At 38.3% G+C, this 22,433-nt stretch overlaps 2 protein-coding genes and 1 non-coding gene across 3 annotated transcripts; 1 reads left to right on the top strand and 2 right to left on the bottom strand.

Annotated features, from left to right (window-relative positions):
- Nucleotides 1–10,131: 10,131 nt before the first annotated feature.
- On the top strand, nt 10,132–11,752 carry crhb (corticotropin releasing hormone b). The gene is made up of 2 exons (XM_053611810.1): nt 10,132–10,381; nt 11,227–11,752. The coding sequence occupies exon 2, from the start codon at nt 11,240–11,242 to the stop codon at nt 11,750–11,752; it is 513 nt and encodes a 170-aa protein (XP_053467785.1). The 5' UTR covers nt 10,132–10,381; nt 11,227–11,239.
- trim55b (tripartite motif containing 55b) lies at nt 11,690–21,998 on the bottom strand. Its single transcript, XM_053611806.1, has 8 exons — nt 21,325–21,998; nt 20,203–20,372; nt 18,462–18,639; nt 17,899–17,994; nt 17,061–17,294; nt 16,210–16,232; nt 14,672–14,796; nt 11,690–14,535 (listed from the first exon to the last, which is right to left on the bottom strand). Exons 1-8 carry the CDS (start codon nt 21,442–21,444, stop codon nt 14,378–14,380), a joined length of 1,104 nt encoding a protein of 367 aa, XP_053467781.1. The 5' UTR covers nt 21,445–21,998; the 3' UTR covers nt 11,690–14,377.
- Nucleotides 21,851–21,923, bottom strand: trnaa-agc (transfer RNA alanine (anticodon AGC)). Its single transcript has one exon. It is a non-coding gene; the product is annotated as a tRNA-Ala (tRNA).
- Nucleotides 21,999–22,433: the final 435 nt, after the last annotated feature.

Below are 22,433 nucleotides of genomic sequence, written 5' to 3'. Positions count from 1 at the left end.
CCATTATAGAAAAATCACAAACTTCACAGGTGAATAATCACATGGTTTATTTACTTTCACATGACTTTTTTTTTTCTTTTCCATTCAGTTTCATTTTTTATTTATTTTTTTAAACACAATTCCTTTATTGTCACATGTGATTTTTAGGCCTGATTCATTTATTTTTCCGCATTAATATTTTACACATGATTCATTTCTTGATGTTTCACACGTAGAACATGTGGTATTATTTATCACATATTATTCACTAGATGTCACGTGGTTATTTCAAGTCATAGCATGTTGAAATGCACATTACGCACCTAATCACATGTGAAAAACATGCAATCACAATCACATGTGGAATGTATGTGATTTTTCCGTCTAGATCGACCAGTCCCTCAGTCATGCTCATAAAGAGAATTGAGAGAGGACACATAATTGTTTAAAACAGGGAGGCTGCAAAAACTGATGAAATATGCAGGGGAACAAGAGAGCCAAGTGTATTTCATGCCCTTTATCACTTGGAGAGACACTGTGTGTGTGTGTGTGTATGAGTGTGTGTGTGTGTGTGTGGGAGGGGACAGTCAGTGACAGGACCCAGCTGCACTCTTCGTGCTTGCTCATGCTGCAAAAGGCCACAAAACATTGATTGCGTGTCACACAGACCCGATTGAGGAGCAGCCAGATGACAAATTCGTGAAGGCTAGTACCTGACTAGTTAGTTAGAGATGTTTTGTTATCCAGCTGTTTTTATAGTCAAATGCCGGGCTGGGGAATTCAGTCAATGCTAATTTTATTTCCATTATGCTTTTATCCTAAGCAGTGTATGCATGGAAAAACATTTCAATTCAATTCAAGAACCTAAAGAAGTTGTTTTAGGCATAAACACCCCCCCCCCCCCCCCGTTTTTAAAAAAATTATAATAATAATAAATTAATAGATAAAAATGTGATGACAGCAACATGATAGTGGGAACCTGCATTAAATTTACACAGAAGGCAGAAAATAATATCAATTGGCCTTTTTCTACCAAACATCCATCCATTTTCTGTACTGCTTACCCTACATGTGGAGCCTATAGCCTATCCCAGGGAACTCAGGGCATAGGCCAGAGGACACCCTGGATGGGATAGCAACCCATCACATGGCATAATCACACACACATTCACAGACCCATTCACACAATTTGGAAATGCCAATCAGCCCACAATACATGTCTTTGTATTAACGGGGAGAGGAAACCAAAGTACCCAGAGGAAGCCCCCGAAGCATGGGGATGCAGAACATGCAAACTCCACGCACACAGGGTGGAGACGGGATTCAAACCCCCAACCCTGAAGCAGCAACGCTAACCACCAAGCCACCATGCCCCCCTCTAGCATGATAACTTAATTTTCTGGTTGTGAAGCACTTTGGTCAACTCTGATGTTTTTGAGCTGTTAGTTAATTAGCTCCCAGACTAGTTTATAGGCTCTACAAAAAGTTTCACTCTTCTACAATATCTATACCGTATATATTATAATACATTGTTGCATAGCAACAAGCCACTTGTGGTGAAACTAGTTTCATGTAGTAGAGGAAATGGCCGATAAAGTTAGCTATTTGAAACAATGTACTTCATTTCTTTGTGTTACTTTTTCTATATTTTGTAAACTGTTGTATAAATGCAAGAAAACATTCAAGGTCATGTGTCCTATCAAATATCATTAGAGCTACTACTGTATATGTTCTACAATCAGCGATCTGAGACCAAATCACAATCACTGAAAAAAAAAAAGGTTTTATATGTTGTAAGACTTTTTTCAGTTGAGAAAAACTAAACAAGCTGCCGCATTTTTTTTTTACTTTCAACAAAGGTTTCTTTTTTTCAGGGTATTCATGACAACACAATTAGTTCATTTTGCACTTTTTTCTTTTTCTTCTTCGTAAAACTTTTTGAGAACGGATTCTTGAATATACAGGCTCTGTTCAAACTGTGTCTTTTCAGTGAAAATTTAAAAAAAAATTATCTCGAATTTTGATCAAACTCATCATGATGTTTTTCCTAATGTTTTTGGAGCCAACTAATCAACAGCTTCACCTCTAAACTTACTTTCTCTCCTTCATTCTCTACTCTTCTTTCTCATGTCTTTTTTGTTCTTTCTCTTCCGTGTATTTCCTTGAGGAAATGGAAATCTAGTATAACAAACATCCAGCCTAACTATGAATGAATACAAACCTAAGATGCAATGATGATTTAAAAAATTTTAAAACAGACGTTATGACTACATTTCTGTATACTATATATGGGTCAGCTGTAGTTCTGCATCATTCTAATCTGGCCCACATATGAATGAGTGTGCAGAACTGTTGGCTTTGCCAATCTGAGCTCAGTAAAGGTCACACAAACAGACATGTGGGTATTTGAGTGACCACTGCAAACGTTTTTAATACTCCACCAACACATGATGACAATTCTTATTGTCAGAACGATGATTGTGGCCCAGATTGAGTGGCAATTGCTCGAATGAAAATCATTCAGAAATAAATTTGTAGCTTACTCTTGGTGTGCACTTTTCAACTCCTTGTACAATACAAATATATCACAATATACAACTGTGCAACATACTGACCACTATTTCTGTTTTTGTGGTTATGGTGGATGTATAAACAGACACCAATAACATTTATTCACACGATATAAGCAAAATATATCATTACTATTACATTATTTACCACAGAGCTGTTGCATTGTTGACTCTGATTCTGTCTGTGTTGATTAATTTTCGATATAATATAAAACATTGTTGTAACACTGGGACTTGCATGGCTTGTATATTTTGTCCGACATAATAATTGATAATAGTGTAATGATGTGTAACAGTTTGTTGTAAGGAGATGTTTATTTAACTTTTATGGAAGGAGTCTCCAGTGTCAACACTTTGTAACAGTCGGACATAAAGCACGTAAGTTTGCGATCATGGGAAAGTCTTCAGAACAGAGGCGTTGTAGATTTTTGGTAACATTAGCCGTATTTTGTTTTGTCTTATTAACTTTACAAGAGAGAGAGAGAGAGGAAGAAAATGGTGGGAACCAGAATGTAAGTGATAAAAGGAACTAGTTTGACGGATGTTCCTCAATATTAAATGTAACTATAAACAGATAAAATGTACAGTGTGTCATTCTTTAATAAGCAAAAATTGCTGCATTGGTACAAAAAGTGTGCTGTGGTGTACAAGGAATAAAAAAACATTATTTCTTGTATGTGCTGTTATAGGGAAATGATCAATATGGTAAGGATAAGTCAGTTTTGCATCAGGCACATCACCCCACCCGGTCGCTGATTATTTTCCTATAACAGCACACCTTGTCATGTTTTACTCTTTACAAATATAGCATATGGGTGTATTTTCCCCCTTCTCCAAGTCTCCAAGCAATAATCCACATGTCTGTTTTAGAAGCTATTTTTAAGATTTTCTGATATAAAAGACCCAGAACATTAAAGAAAAAAGTTTTTATTTAGACTCTTTGTAAGGTTTTAGGAATCATTGCAAACGCGTTCACTGTGTGTATAATGATAACCTTACACGATATTTTATATTTCATTATCAAAGAAAAAAAGGGGTAGCACACATTTGTGCAAGACTCTTATAGGCTTATCAGTTAAATCTTTGTACCTACCTTCCACACATGGTCTCATAAACAAGTACACTGTTTATTTTGGAGAATCCTTTGTACTAATGCAATATTTTTGCAATTCAAATGAAGTGTCCCCAATCAGGTTTATTTTCAGCTGCAAGGAATCTTCAGTTGCAAAGAAGTCTAACAGGAAGTTGCGAGGCTGTGTTAACTAATGCATCTGCTGAGATGAAAATGGGATTTAAGCTCAGCAGGATGATGAATGATGGTGATGAATAAGGCCTGGGAAACAGTGCTTGTGATTGTCATGTGTTTTTATGGTGCACATGGCTTCAGTATCTCAGTAGGTTTCAGAGAGTTGGAGTGGCATCTTGGCTTCAGACTGAAGTGGGATCACTAACCTGGCTGATCACCTTTGACCTTTACTGCTCTCTCATACACACACACACACACATACACACAAAATGTCTTCCAGAAATGTCTTCGTTTCATCCAATCATCCACAGCAAAGACATATGAAGGTTCCATAGACCAGGGGGAAAATAGTGGGAGATATCCTAAAATGCTCTGAAAAGAGGTCAATCCTGTCCAAGTACTGGTTAACGAGTTCTGAGCTTATTCCGTCCAGGTAGCAGTCATTCCACAAATAAGATGCAGTGTAAGCGTAGAAATCACTCTAATCACTCTAATTCCTGATTGGATTGGGGGCAGCATCCAGAAGTTAAACTGACATCGATGTTTAACAGTTTGCAGAATGATTTCCACATGAAGGACGTGAACTGTAGACCCCAATCAGAAGCAATGCCTTCAGGTAATCCTTACAGTCTGAAAACATGATTAAATAGTGCATCAGCTGCCTCTGAAGGAGCGGGTAATTTCGGGAGAGAAAGTTAGCATGCCTTAGAAAACCTGTCGGTGATCATCAGTATAGTGGTGATACCTAAAGAAGGGAGTACGTCAGTGAGAAAGATGACAGCAAGGTGTGACCAGTCCCTTGAAACCTTGAAACATTTATGAGCCTGCATAGCATCACAGGATATTTGTAGTGCCCCCTAGTTGTATAGTTTAGTGAACATGGTGTCCACTCTTAGCTGTTCTATGGTGGCAGGAACAGGCAACTCAGGGCTTTGACGTATTTCCATCTTGAAATCTCACATCTCTAGTAGCACTGTACACATTTAGCAGTACAGCATTTTTTTTCAAAAGTACTTTTTACCTTCATAGTTGTTTATGTACGTCGAAGCATACAGTCTGATACCTTTCTCCAACGTACTAAAAGGAGCTTTCCAAGTGTTTTTACACATATGGTCAATATTGTAGGCTTCATTTTTGGGAGATAATGCAGACACCAGGTGTAAAATAGCACCACTACCATTATAGTGGAAAAGCCGGAAAGCAGAAGTGCTGTTTTGGTTATAAGTATCCCGTTTGTGATTAATTTCATCTTTTACCTCTCTTAATCTTAACAATACATCTAATAGAAATGATTCTGTACATCATAAACACACTGTAGGCACTTACATTTGCACTTTATTTGCAGAAATTCATTATATTTCATTCTTAAGAATTAATAATTGTTTGCTACAAGACAAGATCTTGGCAGCCATGAGATATTTTAAACCCAGCTAAATTTGGTGTAAACTGGCCCCTATGGATGAGCCGCCACTACAGTTTGTAGTCAACAGGTTTTCTGTTCTTTTCTCACTATAAGGAAGCATGTTAGCATGTGGTAACCACGTATGAGCTACTGGTTAAGTGAAAATGCACTGGAATATTCATCTTTAGCAATATATTCTGTTGTCTTTATGCGATGGTGAGGATTTATGCCCTTGCCGTCACATAAAGACAACAGAATATATTGCAACCCCTAAATCATAAACAGATTTATTAGCTATTGCGCTGAACAACAGTTACTGGTGCTGTCGTTCTGTACAGGGTTCTGTACACATTTAAAGCTTTATCGAATGCAAGCGTAAATCCAATATTGTGAGTACTACAGATTCAGTTAGCCGTTTCAGTCCATATGACCTCGCAGCCCATTGAGCTCACAGATGAGCCCTTCAGTTGAGTCAGAGAGACATGTATAAGAACCAGAAAGATTAACAGGACTCACAAGCCTTTTTAAAATCGCATTTATAATGTCAATGAGGTTTATTGATCTTCAACCTCAGTTGACCAAAAGACAGAGTATTCTTTAACAATGTACCTGTTTAATCCAATGCAATTACCTGAGGATAAAGTGGCCAAGCTGGGAGCAGAATGAGGAAGTGAATAGAAGGGGGGAAAAAAACCCCCAGTATTTCACTGACTATCAATAGTGTTTTAAAGCGCATTACTTTCTGGATTTTTCAATTTGAATCAGGTTTCTTTTCTGTGTTTAAACCTTGTTAAGACATGAACTTGTGATGCTAAAGACCTGATGTATAATAAGCCATTCAGCGCAGCATCCTGGACCTCTAATGAATCTTTCCTGGTGTTGCATCCACATAAGGACATTGATTTGAAACCACCGTGACATCGATGACCAACAGCAAACTGACCTGATAGTTTAGTGCTGTTGTGTGTTTCTGTACTACAAAGCTTCACCGTCTCACATCAGAACCTCGACGCTGAAGAAAAAAAAATTGCTTGACTGTTTTGGAACACTTAAGCTTTTGACCCCGCTGCTTGCTTTTTGAGCCTCCATGCAATAAATCAAAATGAACTCTCCCACACATGGCTAAAAGCAATAAATCTGACATATAAATATATTTCCAATGGATGTGGAGGGGCGTTAAATTTCCTTTTGGGCTCAAAAGGAAACAACGGGAGGCTGCATTCTAGGCGTTGAAAAAATTAATAATTAATTTACTGGAGTGAATCACTGGGGGTAAGTTTGAGCGAATTAACTCAAAACTTTTTTGACAGACTAGCTCTGCTAAACATCCATAAATAGAACTAAGATGGCTGCTGCCTTCTGCACCTGTCAGCGCTGGCTTGAGATGGATGCGGTCATTATCCTTAATAACATCATTCTCAAGATGAATTCACTTTTTTTCTTGTTGTTTGGCTCTATTATCCCTAGGGTTCTTCCACAAAACTAAAGAGTAATTACCTTTTACCTTTACCTTACTTTCACGGCAATAACTTCTTCTTTTTTTATCCTGCAGAACAATAAAGAAAGATCTTGCATCAGACTTGTCTCGTGTAATTGCTAAGTTGTGAGTGGAAGTGTTCCTAGGAACAAAATGCGTGTGGCATTTACGCACAATAGGTTGCGTGCTATTACAAAGACAGCCTTCCACTGAAAAAGGGGAAAACAATTAATACATTCCATGATTTATTCCTTTCATCAGGCAAGTCTGGGAAGCTGGGTGGAGGCCCAGGAACACCCGGTTGACATTCTGAGGGCATTTATGAGGCAGCTCAGGTCAAGATGCTCCATCTTCATGCCTCCTTCCTCGACCAGACTGAATGAACACGCAAGAGAAAGACAGCGGCGGAACACAGCAATGACGTCGTCCTGCTCCTCTGCATCTGTAATGAATCTCAGCGGCCCAGGCTGTTCTCTCACTCAATGACTGACAAGCTGCAAAGTTTGCCAAGACTTTCCATTCCAATGTTGATAAGTGCTCTTTCAGTATAGTCAAGCCTTAAGTGACTTGAATAATTTATAACCTCCATCAGTGAACACTTGTTCTGCAGAATTAATATAGCATGAATTACTTTGTTCTCCTGTGTGCAAGAAAAACACGCCTAAATTTTGATCCTAATCTCTAACCTTAACCTTGAACTCGACCCATAAACTAGTAACAAGCACCGTCACTGAACTATTAATAGTAATAATGTTTTATTTATATAGTGCCTTTCTCAAAATTGAGGTCACTTAATTTCCAACAATGTCGTGAAGCCAAACACATCAAACACTTACACAGCAAGACTGCGAGTGACGTAAATAGAGAGCGAGCTATGGTCAACTTCAGAATTACTGGCACCCTTTAAGAGAGTGGGCAAAAGGATTGTATAAAATGAATAGTTTTGCGGCATGTGACCCTCCTAAACATGTTTCAAATTTGCTTTAAATGTCTAGTTGCTTTTGACCAAATATGAGGTTGCAATATTGTAAAACTCCTTCATTATCCATCACCATAATGAACACAAAAGAAGTAATTGAAATAATTCAAGAGATCACTGTAGTGTACAGAAAAGATCAGATCCTCTTAGTTATAGATCAGAGCGTTATAGCAGTGATGGGGAAAAAAAGCTTTTTAGATTTGTGATTTGAAACTGGATATAGATGATATTTCACTGAGGTGCTATGGAAGTTCATCCATCCATTCATTCATTCATCTTTAGTAATGTTTTATTCTGGTCAGGGTCGCTGTGGATCCCTTTAAACCAAACACAAGACAGGAGAATTCACCCTGGATGCGACACCAGTCCATGCACATACACCCCTATTCACACACTGATTCACACCTAGGGGCAATTTATTTGTAGTCAATCCATGTACCAGCATGTTTTTGGGCAGTGGGAGGAAATCTGAGAACTCGGATGAAACCCACATGGACATGTGGAAACCATGTGTAGAAACTCCTCTGAACTAATTGGCGTGACACTTAAGAACTTGACAGCCATACGGGTAAAATCTAGATGACCTTAATGAAGAAGTGGGGTTTGTATAGAAGTAAAGAGCTCTAGATGAGTTATATTAATCTGGCCAGTTCATTCTGTAATGTAAGAGAAATATGCCTATTAATCTGACAAACTATATACAGACAAAAGCATCTTCTAAGAGGGTGTCACACATCTTCAATTTAAAAACACTTAATTAGGCTGTCTGACTTAGATCAGATACTAATAAATCTTCACTTTGTTTCAAGGAATTAATTGCTCCAATTAAATCCAATTAAAACGTGTTTTATAAAGAGTGATGCATATTCATTCAGGGTTTGCATAAGAGATTCCAATTAAAAAGAACCCAGACAATGAAGACTTGTAGGCCTTAACACGTAATCATTGCCCTCTCTTACTAAATACGTTGTGAGAAACACATGAGTTTAAAAGTCCTTCATATTTAATACATATTTTAACCTACAGAGGCCAGCATTACGTGACATGCACTGTGCTCTCTGAGTCGATGACGTAAAATGTTTGCACTTGAGCACTCAAAAGAATTAGCTACTAGCCCCCACAGCAGGAAAAGAATCCCATACTGTCGTGCTTTTGGCTGTAATTTTCTAGTTCTTGTGTGCTGTGATACAGGAGATATCTGTAAATATAATCAAACCCATAAGCATCTTGTTAGTACATTTTTTCTGTATATTCTCTTAACGTAAAGCTTCTGTAAAATTAGCCTTAAACGCCTAGCATACCCAAAATAAAATTAAAGCTGTTCTTGAACCATTTGGAGTACATGAATGGTTTTGGTCCCTTTTGAAAGCTGGACTTAATATTTTTACATAATTAGATAGTTTGAACCTTTGCCAGTGCAATAAGACTAATAAGATCAGTGAATGAATATGAGGCTTCATATGAGGTGAGTTGTCTCCATTTCGTAAATGTTTGTTTGTATGTCGGTGGTCTGACAGAAACATTGATTGTAGCTGCTGATTGTATCTCAAAACAGTTTATATCAATCGAATCACAAGAATCTTAGCGTTCCAAAGATATGAGTACCTTCATACACATGGACGCTGTGTAGATAGCATAGATTTGCTCATAACATGGCGACAGCACACTGGCGGGCCGTCGGAATTTTAATAGGATAAAGTATATGACGGCAAGATGACTGATAATCTCTCAAATTATTGATATTAGAATACGTTTCATCATGAACCAATAGTTTAATCCATATTCTTACCTTGAACAACAAACGCTTTCGGTTGGCATAGACGTGCAAAGACGTTTCTGCACGGACACTTTCGACTTTGCCCCACTCTCCCCTCATCACCTCTCGGACCGTCTTCATTTCGATGTACATTTTGAGTAATGTCGTCTATGTTATAGCCTCCTCGCTTATTTTATGCTCAGGTTCAAACTGAAAAGGCTGAAGACATGTTTATATCGCCATAGCGTTGCTGGAGCTCAAGACCGTTGCAACCATTTGACATCACTACCCAGAATACATTGCGACATAAACAGCAATGGCGGCCTACGAGTTCAAGGCTTTTTATTATTATTATTTTTTTAACTGACATCTAGAGTGTTTTTGTATAGCGGATTTATATAGCGGATGTCAGCATTAATCTAATAATCCATACAAGTCTTCGTAGTCGGGGTTCCCTTTAAGATGCTAGATTCATGGCACAAATGCAGATATATGGACTCAATAAAGCCTTTAAATGTTATAATCCAATTCATATTCAGTAGTAAAAATAAAACGAATTCCAGAAATAGAGGGCAGGAAAATAGAGCTTTAATGCATGGGAAGGTGTGAAATTGAAAAAGACATTGATTCTTACTTGAACTTTTCTATACTACTTAATGAGATAAGGATGCACACACACACACACACACACACACACACACACACACACACACACACACACACGCACCTCGATGACTCATTCAGATTGCAAGCAAACTGCTCTCTTACGTTCATTCAGGTCCACTCGTTCTCCAGTGCGCATGCGCAAAGACTATATAAACCCAAACTCCAGTCCCTCCTCTGAAGAAGTCACCAAACTCTAAACTTGAATATCTTGAAGACAATAACTGGGGGGTGAAGAGTAGTGTAGATCGCGTTTAAAAAGTTTAAAAAGACAAATCTTCCAGAGGATATATCATTTGCGCAAACAAGGTACGCATTTTTTTATTCAGCAAACTCTTTTTAAAAAAATGTTGTTAGTTTATTATTCTTGTGTAAAATGTATGAAGATAATAGGATGACGAGATTTTGGCGCTTTTTTGAGTAATGAATAGTCTGTAAAGGTGCCGAAGTTAGTGCGTAAAACTGTTAAGGATGGCTGCGTCCTAAATTGTACACTAAAGTACATCAAAGGTGAGTATGTGAGATGTACAGTATTATTCTGACATACTACAGAGTACTGTAGTATGCGGCCAGGACGCAGTCCAGACTCCTAAATTAAGTATAAATGTGGCCAAATTTGACCATTTTTAGTTAAATAAAGGATATATATATATATATATAGATATATATATATATATATATATATATATATATATATATATATATATATATATATATATTGTCTAACTGTTTTTGTTCATGTCACAATTAACTGAAGAATCGTTCCTGGTCGTGAATGTTTACTAGTAATGGAGGTAAATTATTTTTCAGCTCGTCCATCCAGAGGCACCTTTCCTAATATGTATATTTCACTTGGATATATTGTACCGTTAAAAAAAGATTAAAGGTAGATAGTGGGTCGGTAATTACCTTTTAGAATAAAACGTTAAAGGTACACCACATGCACATTCTAAAGATACAAACGGTGTACGAGGTACACGGTGTATAAGGGTACCATCCCAGAGATAAGGTACAAACTAGCACCAAAACTGTCACACCATGCTCATTAACTTTCCTCAACTTTTTTTTTAGCAAATCAAAAAATTCCACGTCAAACCGCAGCGCGCATTTGACCATAAGCGTGCGCGTAATTGTCATCGTTTTTCCTCCTGCAGAATCCCCTCGGCAATGAAGCTCCACTTTCTCGTCACGACCGCCGCAGCTCTGCTCGTTGCCTTCCCACCACGTATGAACGAGTGCCGAGCAGTGGACGGTCCCGACCGGCGAGCCTCGCTCTCCTCCCCCTCCGCCAACGCGCTCGAAGAGGAGGAAGACCAGAGGCGCACACGGCCCATTTGGGCACGGCTGGGAGAGGAATACTTCATCCGGGTGGGCAACAGAAATCAGCGCGAACGTGAATCCGAACCTGAGACGCGCCCCGAACCGGCGTCAGCGGTCTTCAAGCGCGCTCTGCAGCTCAGGCTCACGCAGCACCTGCTCCGCCAAGACCACGAGGTCGCTGAAGCGGCCCGCGGGTTGCGCGACGCCCCAGCGGAGAGACCGCGCCGCGCCGAGGAGCCGCCCATCTCCCTGGACCTGACCTTCCACCTGCTGCGGGAGGTGCTGGAGATGGCGAAGGCTGAGCAGATGGCGCAGCAGGCGCACAGCAACCGGAAAATGATGGAGATTTTCGGCAAGTAGCCTAAAATCTGACAAACAGGATTTTTTTTAAAATTATTTTATTTTACATTTAGCACAAACCATAACATCCTGTACCACAGTGCTGCTTTTCCATCCTAATGTATTTATATATTGTATTATTTATTTGTAGAAAGAAATAGGAGAATGAACATGGACACTGGTGTCACGTTCCATAATTGCTGTGCAAATGCTAAATCAAAACTGTAGCATAAAAACGACGGTACGTTACTTTTCTTTAAAAATAAATAAATAAATAAATAAAACAAAAGGAAATATTTTCAGAGTACTGTACTGAGAAGTTGATTTTATCTGGATAGACATCCAGTTTCATTGTACCTTATAAAATACACTGTAAGTTTGTTAATAAACTAATGAGCAAACAGTAATTTTCTGTTGTGCAAGAGAATGTTCTTATTTTTATATTTTTCAATAAAACATTAAAAGACATTTTTTCACTTCTTGTCTAGATTTTTGATGTATGACCATAGTTGTTAATAAACATTAATACAATTGCAAAAAAAAAAAAAAAAAAAAAAAGAAATTCCCCAGCTCATTCTTCCTAGTGCTTTAAAGACTCTGAGATACTGAAATATTATGAAATATTCTCTTGGCTGCTCTTGTCCAAGACATTACATGGATGACAAGAGCAAAACAACGTGACTCAGTCCTGAGTGTGTGAATACACACTTGACACATCAGAAAGATAAGCAGATACACAACCCACATCATTTTATGCATTTAGACTTTCATTTGAAGGTAAGACGTTAAATAAATGGACCAGTAAATAGAAATACTTGCATATAAATGGGATATTTTAGTATATATTTACTTTTAGGAAATCATGTCCTAAATCATTCCTAAGTCTTCGCTGTATGGGTCATTTTAACACCTCACACTTCAAAATCACAGACAAGTCCTTTGTGAGCATATCCATGCACAATACATGCAGGAGAAAGAAAATCTTTGGGGGGAAAAATTGAATTGCTGCTATATACAAAGCACTGAATTTCAGTCCCGATAAATCACATCTGGATTTGTGTAACGACGTCTCACATCATCATCTGTCATTTCAGGGCATCCTGTTCCTGACAGAACTGTCACGGTGGACTATAGAACCAAAATTCCTTCCATTTTTCTGAGGGAAAATAAAAACATCCTCTGCGTTTCTGAACATCCTTCATGACTACTAAATAAATGCTATTGTAATTACTATATGTTCAAGCTGGGCAGGTTACCTCAAGTCAGCATAATCAAATTAGCTGGTGTGATTCATTACGCTCTACGAAGCAACTGGCACAAGCATTAAACTATAGTTTGCATGAGTTCTCGTGAATCTATTCCAGTCCAGTTAGACAAACCAGGACAAAGCATATCATCACTCAAACATTTATATTCATACCAGGATTGACAAAGGTTAGTAGTGCTAATAAACATCAGAACACAGGGACATGAGATCTCTGGACCTCATTCCAATCAGCGTTAAAGATTATACAGAAAGCCCATTCCATCATTTCACCCATTTCATAATGGATAGATTATGCAACAGCTCATTGTTTTCAGTTCAAGCACATGAACTACCACTTCCTTAGAGTTAAGCCACATCAGCAACAGCTCTTACAAAGAAACTAAAGGTCGAGTGAAGATTACTTCCACATCAACCCGTGGAGTGTGAAGTCTCCAAACAATGAGTAGAGCTACATGTGTGGTGACATGATGAGAATAAAAGTGTGCTCAACACATCCCTAGAGTGCAGAGAGAGATAACTACGTACTTAGTAATTAGCGTGAATTACTGAAACATGTTATCTTCTACATCAATGGCATTGCAAATGAGACAGAGTGTGTGTTAAGATGAGATCTTGTCACTTATAAAATAAACAGTCTGATGGTGCCAATTTGAGTAAAAAATAAATAAATAAAAATAACACAAAAAACATCTTATATGAGCTTTCCCAAATAACTAAGATTTATTAAACTTTTCAGTTAATAAAAAAGGGGGAAATCAGCTATTTGTGAAGCATACTATTTTCAGAAGTGCTAACAAGAAATAAAAAAAAAGCCCCCAGGTAAGTCCGGTGTTAGAGCGAGTCAATAATAAGAGGCTCCTCCACTGTCCTGCTTTCTTATTTTTGATTGGCTCACAAGACCAAAGCTTGTGAATTCATTGATCAAGTTCACCAAGATAAAATCGGCGCTCAAGCAATTCATGTCTTTCGAATCCTGTGTCCTTTCCCCTTCAGTGAATTGTCTTTTGTCTTGGATTAATTTCATTCACATTTATTCTGACTGTATTTTTTTAAAGGTAGTTTGCTTCTGTATCACCGTAGCAACAATCTACAAAAACATTGTCGATGCTATGGCCATAGATGTTGTCACGTCTGCATATTTTAAGCTTCATCACTATCCATAAATCATTAGGTTATAGGTGCCTGAACATTTACACAATAAGACACCGCATCAAGCTTTTGATGGATGTATCTGTACTAGCGAAGTGGATTGAATACGTAAAAAAAAAAAAAAAAAGACAAACGTTAACCCCACCCCTAATCATCAACTTACAGTAGCTTTTGTTACTTTCCATACAAACTGAGATTCGTAAACTGTGATAAATTCTGAAGTTGAAGAGCTATGAGCTGGTGTTTTTGACAAAATTTGGAGGCAGAGGAAGTGGAGCAGGTTGGCTGCTCAGCAACAGTGTATTTGCTCCTCCTGAAGTAGCTTGTTCTTTATGGTCGTCCGTCTCTGCTCCCGCTACATCTCCATCTTCCTCTTCCTCGTCCTCATCTGCAGAAAGATTGTGGGAAAAAAAACAGTGCAGACACCAACTTTAAAGCTGCCACGCTTATAGTATGATCTTCTAACTCCATCAGCTGATCCAATGTTACTGGACATAAGCTAAAGATACAGAACACATTATTACCTGTGATGAAGTTTATAGAACTTAGAGCTCCACGTTCTTTCTTGAAGTCAACAGAGTAATAGTCCATGTTCTCGTAGCCATGTTCCACTTTTTCCAAGTGGGATGTATTTGTTGCTTCGCCCATCCTGGCCGATTCGGAAACAAACCAATCGTTTTGAATTTTTTTTTGGAGTGAAAAGAAGTGAATACAACCACTGAAGCAAACGATTAAAAAAATATCATTTTCTGCAAATATTAATGTACAACTCCTTATATTTTTGATTAGCTTAAAAAATAGAAAAATACTTTTTTTTTTTGCCATGTGCAAAATCAGTAGTTAGTAACATCCACTTTGGCAGACATCACAGCTTGCAAATGCCTTTTGTAGCCAGCCACGGGTCTTTCTATTCTTCTTAAATGAATTCTCACCCACTCTTCCTTGCAGAATGCTTCTGGTTCTGAGATATTCTTGGGCATACACAGCACATGCACAGTATGTTTCAGAGCCACCAACATATTTTCAATAATGTTCAAGTCAAGGGACTGTGATGACCATTCCAAGAGTTCAGCTTGCATTTCTCAAAGTACTTCATGGTAGATTTTGAAGTACATTTTGGATCTTGGTCTTTTTTCAGCTTCAGTTTCTTGATTGACGGTGTCACTTTAGCTTCCAGAATCTGCTGATATTTACTGAAATCCATCCTCCCATCTATCTGTTCAATGTTTCCTGTGCCACTGGCTGTCACGCAATCCCAAAGCTTAACAGAGCCGATCCCATGGTTTAATAGTTTTCGATATGTTCTTTTCATTAAATGCTGCTTCTTTTTTTCTCCAAACATACTGTACCTTTGGTGGTTGTGGTCAAAGAGTTCCATTTTTACTTCATCAGTCCACAGCACTTGTTTCCAAAATGCCTCTGGCTTATTTAGATGTTGCTTTGCATACAGTACATCAGCAAGTAAGGTTTCCTTCTGATGACTCTTCCATGCAGATCATGTTTGTGAAAAGAAAGCTGTAGAGCAGAATCCTTCCTTCTTACAAGCAGTTCAATTTGAAAGTTTTCTTGGTCTTCCATATCTTGCCTTGATTTCCACAGTTCCCCATAACTGTCTTTAACTGAAAGTGAAAAATGTGACCCGGAAGAGGTGTGATGTCTTTTTATTGCCTTTCTCTGCTTTGTAGGCGTCAATTAGCGTAATTTTCAGATCCTCAATCAGTTGTTTAGAGGAGTCCATGGTTGGGTTGGAAGGGTGTCCAAACATTTGCGCATGCCACAGTCGCTATTTTATTTATTTTTTCCTCTATTTTTTAACTGATTCAAATAGTAAGTAACTTTGCATTAACATATGCAGAACATGTTTTGATAATAGTTTGCTACAGCAGTTGTGTTTACTTCTACTTTAAAATGGGTGCCCAAATTTTGTCATACAACTGTAAATATCATATAACAATAAATACTAGCTATCAGAATAGTTGAAAGTGATATATTGTTATGTAAATGTAAAAAAAATGTTTTTTTTTTGTTTGTTTTTTTTTTACATGTGAATGGGTGTACTTACTTTTGTAACAAAGGTTTCGCAGTCTGAAAAGCCAAATACAGAATAATATCAGTGCTAATGATCAATTCATCATAAAATCAAAATACTTTATTGTTAGGGCATTTTCACATTTTTTCCCAAACCCAATTCTGTGCACATCTGGCCGAGGGCAAATGCTGTTTCTGAACCCAGGTACGGTCCAGGTGTTTCAATTTGAAAGCTGGCCAAAATGAAAATCAGCATCTCATGTGTGTGATAGATGAAAATTGGTGTAAGAGTCTTTGTAGTAAAGCCAGCCAGGTGATAATTTCAGGCACATTTTGGCTTCACTATTCAGCTGTTTTTATGTTGTTCACCATAAGTAGGTATAGGTAGTCTTAGGTCAATCTCAACACTGGTCTGGGGTTCAGTTCCCGGGGCTGGGCACTGAATCGACATGTCTGACCAGGATAAAGCAGTTACTGAAGATGAATGAATGAATGAATGAATGAACTTGTTTCACAAAAGCAGAGAAATACATTTTGTGGAGGAGAAGAAATATATTCATATCATGAATGGTTAATCAGCGTCGTGACAAAGTACAGCAACAATAATTAAATCAATTAAATAAACATTACTAAGGACCAGAAACAAATGCGCCTATAATCTTGGTGTTTTGCAAGTGACATTAAACAGTGCGTCAAGCTGCTGTCTTAATTCGTCTGAGTGAAAGCAAACTTGGGATAAACACGTCCTCTCGAGACGATACCTAAATTGTTCCTGGGTACATATTTGAATATTCCGATCAGTGTGAAATCGCCCTTAATTAGCCAGTGATAGTTTAGAACATGAAAATTACAATGTAAAATGAACTAAAGTGTCATTTCACTTACCTGTAAGAAAACAGCCATCTCTGGTTCCTCCATCGTTTGGATCCCCGACTCCACAATCTTAGTCGCACTCTCCAGGTGATCTTCGTACTTCCTCTTGAGTCCACGGATGTAGTTCAGCTTCTCCTCCTGCATGGCTGTCACTTTGAGACTCATCTCGCTTTTTCTGTCCTCCAAGATGGCATAGAGATGGTCAAACTTCTCACACACCTGCGACTTTTGCCTCCCGCCATTCTCCTGCAAGACCAATGTGAAATGATGAAAACGATTTATACCACTATTGAATTCTTGAATCGAATTTCTCAGAAGATGTTGATTCATTTTCTGTAACTATAGTAACAGCACATTCACATTGTCGCATGCCAGATGCTCCACACAATCTAAGGTCAAAACAACAACAAAATTCCCAAATATCGTTGATACTGTGAAGTCTGCAGTAAGGAGAAGTTTATACAAAATTTTTGGAAAGAGTCTCTCGTGTCAACACTAGTAATGGTCAAGCTTTCCATCACAGAAAAGTCTACACTGCCTAGGTCATCAAAAGTCTAATCAGAAATGCTGCCTCCGTCCTACTTGCCATCTACTTTCTCTTTCACGCAGGATTTGCGGTCAGCCATATGCACGCTCGAGAAAAAAACAAACTCTCTTTGGTTACCTTGTAAGTCATAAAGGCTCCAAGGATATGGCGATGAGAGGCTGGAAGCAGTCCAGTATCCTGTCTGCCCGTCTCATTAACTCAAATATGAGTATTTGAGAGGGTCTGTTCTCATTTTCAACATCAATAACCTGGCGAAACTCAGTACTTTTGTCAGGGCACTGGAACACACACAGTGCAACTCACCTCTATGGCCCGGCAGGTCTCCTCCAACTGACAAATGATGCCTTGGATCCTGTCGTTGTTGCCCACCATCATTGCTATGCTGTCTGTCAGCTCTGTCTGAAAATTATGGCACACATGAGCAATCACATGCATAAACATTTAGATAAATATATGGAAAATTCACAATGATAACTACAACCCAATATCGGTTTTTAATACACCATAGTTTATATTTGCAATTTTTTTGTTTTTGATGATCATGATATTAAATAGTATACAACAGTGCAGCAGTAGTGTACATGTTATGTTTTTTCAAGAGAGCTTTCAGAATATTTTTGACTGGCAAAGGTCATTATTAGCCTTCACTAGTTTATAAAAAAAAAAAAAGAATGTAGGAATGCAGGTTTGTCAGCATTTCTAACCAAATCCTCAAACCATTGCACTGTGCCAGGTTACATGCACAAAAATACCAAAAATGTACAATTCTTCAACTTTAAGCATTATTTTTATTAAGCGCTTGCTATAGGATCACAAACCGTGGAACTACACTGCCGTCTAACAGTGTCTAATGCAAACTCTTGTACCTTCTGAACTTGATATACACTTGTGAGAGGTGCCACTTCACAGTCCTGGTGAGAGCCGAACACCTTGCACATGGAGCAGGTAGGGATACTGCAGGTCAAGCAGTAGATGTTGATCTTCTCATCCTCATGCACCTCACACACGGGCTGGTCATCTCTCCTCTCTGGAGTAGGCCTGCTGCTGTGGAATAGCACCGAGGCACTTATTGAACCCGTATGTCAAAAGGTGAACTTCTTAATAAAAAATGCACAGCTTGCACACCCTGGTGTGAAATCGTCCGTGTGTGAAAATTCCCTCAACATCGCAAAAGAACGGGAGCATTAGTCACGACATAATTAAAGGAATAATCGTGTGAGGAGTATGGGTTGCGTGATGCCAGGAAGCTCATAGGTCTTGGCCACAGAAGGCAGCTCTTTAGACCTTTAGCCTTCTGACCCACTGTGAGAAAAAAAATATTGATATTCTTTCTTAGACAGAGGGGGTGGAGGGAGTCGAGATTATGAATATCTTTAAAGAAATAAATATATAATGCTTGTATGAATGGCTGGTCATACAGTACCTGTATGGCAAACACGGTGTGTTAAGGTTGGACTGGAAGAACTTGAGTGTCCTGCACAGCGCCCTGACATCAACCCCACTGAACACCTTTGGGATGAACTGCAACACCGACTGCACCCCAGACCTCCTCACCTGACATCAGTGCCTGACCTCATTAACATTCTTGTAGTTGAATGAATGAACACAAATCCCCACAGCTACGCTCCAAAATCTAGTGGAAAGCCTTCCCAGAAGAATGGAGCTTATAATAACAGCAAAGGGGGAACAACTCAGTATTAATTCCCATGGTTCTGGACCGTGATATTCAATACTCAGGCGTCCACATACTTTGGGCTACATAGTGTATTTTTCAGTGGTGCAAAAGACCTCGATGCAGTCACATGCGTTAATGTATGTGAGGGTGCATACATAATGCTTCATCATGAGACATTTTCAGCTCATCACACCTTTGAGTTACGTGAATTGCTGCTTTTTAGTCAAGCTATTTGGGGACATGAGTAAGCACACTGCAGCTTATATTAACCCGAGGGACTAGCTAATGAATTTCTGACGTGTCGACCCCTGCCAAGGACAACAGGAAAGAGAATATACTCAATTGTATACTCATGTGAATATACTTAATTACTCATATCAAATTTTCCAGTGTCTCAGAAAAAGAAATTTAATGTAATTTGTCGGTCACAGAGCTCATGGGGCCACCGGGAACGCAAGCTCCGTGACAACTTCCTGCACAGCACAACCTCTTCAAATGCAAACATCTTCTCTGTTTGAACTAGAAAGGAGTTTGACTCATAAATAATGTGAAAACGGTTAACTGTGGAGAACAATGAAAGAGTGACGTTGGGCTAAAATGTACAGCCCAGGGGATTTCTGTTCTTAAAAGCAAAGTGTTTAAAGTGAGAGCAGGAAATACATTCTTTTAAACTTTGCATTAAAAGTGACATCAGCCAAATCTAAATAGAAATTGACAGCAATACAATTTAATTTAATGTACGTCTATGTTCAGTCTAATTTAGCAATCAAATAAATAAAAAATCCAAAGTCAGAGAACTCTGAAAATATTATTCAGTATATAATTTATTTCTAGTGGATAAATACAGAGGCATCAAAATGCTACATATATTTGTTCATATTGATCGTAATGTACGGATCTTGTTCTGGCTTCCATCACTTAATCATGCTCACCTGGTGGACTCCTGCTTGTACATATCAATGATGTTTTCCACCAAAAGATTCCTCTGCAGTCCATAAACCCCATGGCGGTCTAGAACAACCTCGTGCCTGCAGGATGGGCATCTGAAACGGCCGCCTGAACTCACTGATCCTCCTCTGGTGGAAAGGTATGGATTTGATGCCTGTTTGCGTGGTGAGGAGTTGTGTCAGTAAATAAGTATTACACAATCTCATGTTCTTCATGTTGTCAAAAACACATTCTTGTATTAGAACAGAGGTTCTCTGCTCTCTCTCTCTCTCTCTCTACTCACAACACATCTGATGCAACTGCATGGACTGAATAATAATTAATAGATCATTAATAATCAGTTGGATCGGGATTATAGATTCATTATTTGCCTCTTTGGTCTGTGATTACAGAAATAAATAAAATATGGAAAAACAAGGTGGTGACACTGGATCTGATCTGACTCATCAGACTGACACTCAATTTTATTCTTTTTGTGTTTTTATTAGTTTTATATTTTAATAATTAGTCTCCGAAAACTGTAAATTTGATAAAAATGCATTACTACAATTTTTATTTATTTATTTATTTATTTATTTATTTTACAGAATTCTTAAATTCAAAACAGTCCATTATCTTTGATATAATTTTAGGAAAGTTTTTATAAGTCATTTTTGTTTGTGGCCTGCATATATCCTGTGATCGTTTAGGGAACAGAGGTTTTATCAGGTCATCAGAGAATGGCTAAAATTGAATATTTTATACGGAACATTTAATATTGAAATCTATATTAAAAGTGACCTTCTCAAATATGTAACCGATTAAGTCAAATCAAAAGTCAAGGGTAAATGAGTGAATACAACAAAACTTATTATTTACAGTCCACTAGAAGCCTGCTGTTATAAGAGGTATGAGTAATAACCAAATGATTAATGGTTAATATTTAATTCAAAATGTCATAAAATAAATACTTAAAAAAAACAACAACAAAAAACATGATAAAACCTCAGACTATTTTTTCCAGGCCAGCTTCTGGAGAAAAATCAGACAAACAAAATAAACAGACAGATAAATAAACAGACAGACAGATAAACAAACAGACAGACAGACAGATAGATAGATAGTACCTGGAATATGTCATTTGCACATTTCCGGCAGAGGTTGTGTTGACATGGCAGAATCACTACAGGTTTTGTAAAGATTTCCAGGCAAATTGGACAAATCAGCTGCTTCTCCAAAATGTCCATGGTAAAAAAAACAATAATAAATAAATAAAAGATCAGAAGTAATCTATAAACTGTGATCTTTTCAGCACAGTGATTATAAGTGATCACACTGTGTATGGTGGCGTGGTTTCCTCACTGTGTGTTTCTGACCCCACACACAGACCTGTGACTGTCACCCGGAGCCGTTTTTAGAAACACTCACGTCAGTTGCCATGTTTACTTCACCATATATGCATGCCAGGGGAAGTTGGGCTGTTGAGCAAAGACTTCGGAATTAGAAAGACAGGACATGGAGGTGATGCAAAATGGCGCAATTTATAGACAGATTCGTAGAATTATCTACTAGTACATCATGTCTGGATTGTTTTACGTATTATAAACAATGCAAATGCAATCCAGTTTCAAATCAGAAAAGAAAAGCTTACTATGGAGAATGCGGGCATCGATCCCGCTACCTCTCGCATGCTAAGCGAGCGCTCTACCATTTGAGCTAATTCCCCTTCGAGTGCTTGCTTACGCTTCCTGTTTATAATCATACTCCTACTGCACCTTTTAATGTCTTACGAACTGGCTAATAAACGCTCACGGGTAAACGCTCTCCGGTAAACGTAACTAACTTACTTACTTACTGTACGCTTTTTTAAAAAGCCAGGAACTTTGGGGGTGGGACTTGGGCGCTCAACATGCTCACTGGTTGAGTATACGTAACATTTTTTTACGTGTACTCAACCAATCAGCATGTTCAGCGCTCAAGTCCCACCCCCAAAGTTCCTGGCTTTTGAAAAAGTACCACCTACCGAGTAGGGACTTTGCGAGGGCTAAATATTTTTTACCCGATCCTGGTCCCTGCGGTGGAAACACACCGTGTACCTCCAAAAGTCCATAGTTCCTGGGGAAAGTTCCTGCTGTGGAAAAGCGGCATAATTTTAATTAACTACACCAAATTGAGGACCATACTCGCTGTATGTCCTTAAGTAAATGCTGATTTACTTAAATCTATGTTAAAACAT

This window comes from Ictalurus furcatus, chromosome 23 (assembly GCF_023375685.1).
Source record: "Ictalurus furcatus strain D&B chromosome 23, Billie_1.0, whole genome shotgun sequence".
Lineage (NCBI taxonomy): Eukaryota > Metazoa > Chordata > Actinopteri > Siluriformes > Ictaluridae > Ictalurus > Ictalurus furcatus.
Note: the sequence above shows the minus strand (reverse complement) of the source record. Positions and strands in the feature narration are given on the sequence as shown.